Source organism: Otolemur garnettii, unplaced genomic scaffold (assembly GCF_000181295.1).
Source record: "Otolemur garnettii isolate 467f Iridium unplaced genomic scaffold, OtoGar3 scaffold00018, whole genome shotgun sequence".
NCBI classification, from domain to species: domain Eukaryota; kingdom Metazoa; phylum Chordata; class Mammalia; order Primates; family Galagidae; genus Otolemur; species Otolemur garnettii.
In genome coordinates this window covers 28,400,327-28,406,296 of record NW_003852413.1, presented here as the reverse complement: position 1 = coordinate 28,406,296, position 5,970 = coordinate 28,400,327, and the positions used below count along the sequence as shown (strand labels likewise).

Here is a 5,970-nt window from a genome sequence, read left to right as displayed (position 1 = left end):
TTTCCTTGTCAAAAATGAGGATCATACTTAGTTATAGTGATAAGGGTTAAATGAGACAATAGGGTTGTACAGTTCTTGCCATTGTGAATGCTCAGTCAAGTTTTTAAAAATTTTACCCAAAGGGCGGCACTTGTAGCTCAGTGGGTAGGGCACTGGCCACATACACAGAGGCTGGTGGGTTCGAACCTGGCCTTGGCCAGCTAAAACAATGGCACCTGCAACAAAAAAATAGCTGGGTATTGTGGTGGGTACCTGTAGTCCCAGCTACTTGGGAGGCTGAGGCAAGAGAACCGCTTAAGCCTAAGAGTTTGAAGGTGCTATGAGCTGTGATGCCACAGCACTCTACTAGGGGTGATAAGGTGAGACTCTTGTCTCTATAAAAAGAGAAAAAAAAAATTTGCCCAAAAATCTCAAAACCAGTTTTTTTCCTATTAAAAATATATATTCATTGAAGAGAATTTAAAAATGACATATATATCAGAAAATAGAAATTGCCTATAATCCCTATTCCTAGCAAAAATCAGTATTTACGATAACAGTGTGTTGTACTGCCTTCCAGGCTTTCTTTTTATATATGTATTACATAATAATAGTGGCATTACTAATAAATTTCTGTTTCCCTAGAGTAGTTCCCAAAAGGCCTGTTACCAAGGAGAACTTAGGGCACTGGGGACTGTGAGCTACCTGAGACTTTCAGAATGAGTCCCAGATTCAAATGTACTCCCTGGGGATTCAGGGGGAAAGGCATTTCTGTTCCAGTCTCTGGATGGCAAGGGTTTTAAGAGCTCAGATATTCTTAAAACATTTTTCTCTTCAGGATCTGGGAAGTCTTTGCTTAAAGATGGTATCTGTATGGAGGGCACTATATAGATTGGTAGAGTGGATCTCTTTAATTGACTAAATTTGTTTTGTCTACTGTGACTTGTTCCTCTAGAATCTAAGTCTGGCTCCCGCCCCCGCAAGCCACCACCCCGGAAACACACTCGATCCTGGGCTGTGCTGAAGCTGCTGTTGCCGCTGCTGCTGTTATGTGTGGCAGGTGGGCTGGTTGCTTGTAGGGTGACAGAGTTGCAGCAGCAGCCCCTCTGCACCAGTGTGAACACCATCTATGACAATGCCGTCCAGGGTCTACGTCGCCACGAGATCTTCCAGTGGGTCCTCCAGACCGACTCTCAGCAGTGAGCTTGTCCTCAGCACCTGCTGCCTCCCAGCCTTGGAGCTTGGATTCCTATGGAATTGGGTTCTGCTGGACACAACCTCTTTTTAGCATCAGACCTACCTGCCATCATCAAATGGCTACTGATGGGTACTTGAGACCTCCTCTTCATAGGACTTCTTTGTTCCTAAGTCAGGGTTCCCTGGTGGAATGAGGAGAAATGGGAAGTTGGGGGGAACAGTTATCTGCATGCCTAAAGGAATAGGCTTGGGGGTGGGGAGAGAGAAGACATAGCCTTTTCTAGTTATACAAAGCTATGTAAAGGCAAGGCTCGTTTCTACTAAATGGTTGGCTGTCACTACATTTATACTTTTGTATGTCACAAACCCTTTCGTTCATTCCTCCCTGGGTATCTAGGGCTGATCAGGAGGAAGTGTTATTGGGGACTAGGAGGACACCACACTCAGCATATCCAGCCTAACTTGGGGGGAAGGTATAACTATTTTCTGAAGGACTTCAGCAATTTCAGCATTTTAGGGACAATATAAAATCTCTGGCTGTGAGAGGGACTTCATGACTGCCCAGTCCAATATAACATTTGCACACAGAAAAATAGAGGCTTTTTATGACTTGCCTACAGTCTCCCAGCTAGTTTCAGGCAGAACTAGTTTCCTCCTCTGAAACTGTTTCTTTCCTCATTATGCCACTTTTATAATGTCCTGGGAGAACAGAACTCACACCAGAATCGAATGTATCTCAGCCAAAGTATAGAATCTTTCACAGTAGACAGATTTGTGGCATAGAAACCTCATACCATCAGGGTATAAGGCAGCTCCCATGGAGTCCTGCCCTAAGTTCTGTGGCTCTCTTAAATGGCAGCAGTCCAGGCAACTTGCCTCGATTTTAGAGCATTAATCCCTGATTGCCAATAAGCAGGGAGATGGATCTCTGCAAAGCCACATTGCCTGACAGCTCTGTTAGTACTAGGTGTGACTAAACACCTCACAGGCATCCTGCTTTTGAAGATTTTGAAACATCAGCTTCATAAATACTAACTAAGGTTCAAAATTATTTGATTGTAAGCTGTATCCGAAGGGAATGAATGGAGATGTTAAGTAGCATCATGGAGCTGAAAAGTGGTGCATCAGCTAGTGACCAGCACAAGTAAAGGCAGCACTGGCCAATTCTCCTGTCTGCTAGATTAAGCATTTTCTTGCTTTCTTTTCCTTATCTTTACAACAGCTGGATGGAGGGATCAGATATGACTGTGTCAAGGTGCTCATTCACTGAATACTCCCAACAACAAGCTCCTTACCTTTCCCAGGAAGGACTAAAAACCTGTCATAGTTTAGAAACAAAGAGGGCAGGGTCCAGCCTTTTAGCTGTAGTGGCCCATTTTGATAGGACTGCCAGTCATGATTGTCCTGATAACTGAAAGAAAGGACTTTGTTAATCTTCTCCCCAAAGGATAGTTCTGCATATGTCCATATCTTACTCAGAATCACTACACATTCCTTTAGTCTTCCTTCAAGCTCCAGAGCCATTGATATAAATGCTTTATTGAAACTAAATACATAATACATAAATTGAGATTAAGACAATATAGGAGTCAGCATAATCATATTCTGCTCCTTGGCTGGTTGAGGCATCTCAGTGGCTGAGCCTAGTCACAACGCCAACCCACAGGTGATAGTTCACTCATGACTTCGAGATTTGATGCTGATTCTTTTGGATTTCTACAATTATTAAATACATGTCTGAGTGGTCTGTCTTTGTTCCTTTGCGTTTTGAGAGCCGGCTGGGACAGGGCTAGGGTTGTTTGTCCATGGCAACTAATTTTTTGCTAGGAGGCACATTGGATGCTGCAGATAATCTCTGTCTTCTGCCTGAGCTGACAGGGAGACTGTCAAGCAGTGAAACCCAGGAAAGAATTATTGTCTCAACCAGACTTGTGCTCTGGTAGGTACTGCCAGTCTCCCTCACTGCAGTCTGGCTCTGTGGGGGTGGGAAGGTGGAAATCAGCTTTTCAGCCTTGTCCCTGAGTGCTAACATCCATCACCACTGTCTAAACAGAGATCTGGTTGTATAGTGGTCATTTGAAGGTAGATACGTCTGGACAGTTCTGGTCCAACACGGCGGGAGGTAGATGTCACACCTTCCCCACGGCGCACTTGTATGTTTGCAAGCAAATTCTGGCATTCTTGCTCTGAAAGACACCGCTGATAGGCCTGAAAAGGGTAAATGACTTCTTAATACCTATTAGTACCATCCATGGTCATCCCTCTTCCATGAGTAAGAAGGGTGCTAAGCATGGGTTGGAGGATGAGAGCCTGTCCTCCCTGGGTCAGTGTTAACAACTCTGATATTAGTAGATCTATACTGCTGACTTACAAAGCCTTTTTGAGCCTTTAATAGTACTATCTGTGGAGATTATTTAGGGTCTTGCTAAGACCACAGGGTGGTGGGCAGTGACCTTGGAGCAGCATACCTGTACCAGGAGTTGTGGGGAAGGGTAGACATCCACAATGGCACTGGCCATCTCCAAGCTGACTCGGTTCAGCTGCTGAATCTGTCTTCTCCAGACCAGTGCGAGTCCCCTGCCAGAACGGTCCACCTTTACCCCTCCAGCCCAGTCACTCTCTACACAGAAGGAGAAGCTAGTTTCATCTCGGAGCTTCCTGCAAATAGCACAGTTGGAGAGCTGTGAGTTACTTGTTATTTTCCTAGATCTGTCCCCTCAACTGGGAACTGAAAAACCCTCCACCGACTTCAGAAGAGGTAGACACTCTATGTCTGGCCTATTTGTTCCCAAGCATAGTGCTAGTTACTGATTCTCTTGAAAACTGCATCTAGTTCTTTTAATTCTCTTGCCAGGGAGGCAGTGTGGACAGGGGTAAGCACAAGGACTGGATAGCTGGCACCCTGGGGTCTATACTTGCTAGGAGCTTAGACAAGTCAATCTCTTCAGGCCTCCATCCCCTGAAGTATAAAATAAGAGAATTGGACTGGATTATCCTTTGTTAATTTTAAATTTTGTTAATATAAAATGTTAAAATTTCCCATATTGTTTAGTGGTGAGAATTTAAAATAAAATTTTAAACTTAACAAAATCTTAAATTTTGTTAATCTTAAATTCTCTGAGGTCCTTCGTTAATTTTATTTTATTTACTTATTTATTTTTTGAGACAGTTTTACTATATCACCCATGGTAGAGTGCCGTAGTGTCACAGCTCACACCAACTCCAAACTCTTGGGCTTAAGCGATTCTCTTGCCTCAGCCTCCCAAGTAGCTGGGACTACAGGCATCTGCCATAACACCTGGCTGCTTTTTGTTGCAGTTGTCATTTGGCAGGCTGGGCAGGGTTCGAACCCACTTGCCTTGGTGTATGTGGCCAGCACCCTAACCACTGAGCAATGGGTGCTGAACCCCTTCATTAATTTTAAATTCTGAACGTGAACGCTCCTTGAGTTAAGTAAGCTAAACATTTCCTCTTCTAGAGCTTACTACATTATGATCTGACCTGTAATGAATCCTGGTAGCTTGGCCTGCTGATAACCCTGTATCAACCTGCAGAATATATACATAAGCCAAAGGAGAGCATTTTAAAAGGGACCAGGCTTGGGGCTCTTCCCAAGAATCTCCTGCATAAGGTCAGCTCCTTCTGCCTCAAGCTTGTGAAATAGTGGGCTGACTACAAAGATTAGGGGAAAGGGACATTTTCTTTGGCTGTAAGAACGATTGTAAAGGACAAGGTCCAGCATGGAGGCTGGACTTGCTGGGGGTGCTCACTTGAAGGGTGCCTCCGCCACAGCCTTGGTGAATGAGCATGTAAAGTCGGCTAGTTCTTTCCAGCTCTGTACAATTTTAACTTGCGCTTCTGTGTGTAGCTGCAGATCCACCAGTGCCTAGAAATCCAAGAGCAATGACGGACTATAAGGGTGGAGAGAGACTAGTTGGAAGTCCTGTCAGTGTTCACTGAAGCCACTCCCAGTCCCTTGGTTTCCTATTTGGCAAAAAGCAGTGTGCTGTGGGTATTTTATTCTCTATCAATAACAAATCTGGTTAGATGACTAGTGGGCATCCATCCTGACTCAGGCAAGGGGAAGTTCTTACCTCTTCCATGTCGACCCTGGAAACCACGGACCCCACGCTGGCCTTTGGTTGTCTCAGCTGCTGCTTCTCCTTGGCCTGTTTATTTGCTACTCCCTGTTTCTTTCTCCTTGGGGGATTCTGAGGACTGGAGCAGAGGAGGAAATGAAAGAATGGCAGCAGCTCCAGGCTGAGCTCAGGCAGAAGAGGTGTAAGAAGACTAGACCAGTGTCCAACAGGGATTGCCAGGGGTGCTGCCTTGCAGAGCGACCCATATCTGGAATGAATAAACTCAACCCAGTTGGCCCAAGAGCTGCCCCTTCTAACACTAAATCTCTAGGGCAAGTTCAAACCTGAAGCATTTCTCCAGATCCACAATCACCAGTGACAGAGCTTTCCCTGCTGTCTTTGCTGTGACATCAGTTACAAAGCCCCGAAGTGTTTCCTTCCTTTTTTCAGTGTTGCCCAGATTTCCCTGCATGAAGGAGAAGAAACAATTAATACTTGCTTTCTAGTGAGAGGTGGCCCTCTGTTCCATGCCATAGTCCCTACCACTTGGGTCTGCCCACCTGTTTCAAGTTGTAGATCATGGATACAAACACCTCTGCCAGAAGCAACACCAGGACCATTTGTTCTTCCACTGTTTCCTCTCCATCCTGCCAAAGGGCCAGAACACAGCACAGGGAGGGAGGTGAGCAGGTTAAGCACCACAAGTGCGGCACGG

The 5,970-nt window shown here is 45.1% G+C and overlaps 2 protein-coding genes across 3 annotated transcripts in view; one reads left to right on the top strand and one right to left on the bottom strand.

Moving 5' to 3' along the window:
• Nucleotides 1–1,523, top strand: part of LRRC59 (leucine rich repeat containing 59) — a 16,932-nt gene extending 15,409 nt beyond the window's left edge. Inside the window, exon 7 of the mRNA XM_003786493.3 lies at nt 935–1,523. Within this exon, the coding sequence (XP_003786541.1) occupies nt 935–1,182 (248 nt within the window). The 3' untranslated portion in view covers nt 1,183–1,523. The remainder of the gene's footprint in view (nt 1–934) is intronic.
• A 1,476-nt stretch (nt 1,524–2,999) lies between these two features.
• The window catches only part of EME1 (essential meiotic structure-specific endonuclease 1), a 5,373-nt gene continuing 2,402 nt past the window's right edge, over nt 3,000–5,970 (bottom strand). The window contains exons 3-8 of one of the 2 annotated variants that reach the window (XM_012803043.2): nt 5,816–5,902; nt 5,600–5,721; nt 5,271–5,436; nt 4,947–5,062; nt 3,645–3,834; nt 3,000–3,384 (exon numbers count right to left, since the gene is read on the bottom strand). In XM_012803043.2, coding sequence (XP_012658497.1) covers nt 3,202–3,384; nt 3,645–3,834; nt 4,947–5,062; nt 5,271–5,436; nt 5,600–5,721; nt 5,816–5,902 — 864 coding nt within the window. In that variant the 3' untranslated portion in view covers nt 3,000–3,201. The remainder of the gene's footprint in view (nt 3,385–3,644; nt 3,835–4,946; nt 5,063–5,270; nt 5,437–5,599; nt 5,722–5,815; nt 5,903–5,970) is intronic. The other variant, XM_003786705.3, reaches the window with a different exon arrangement.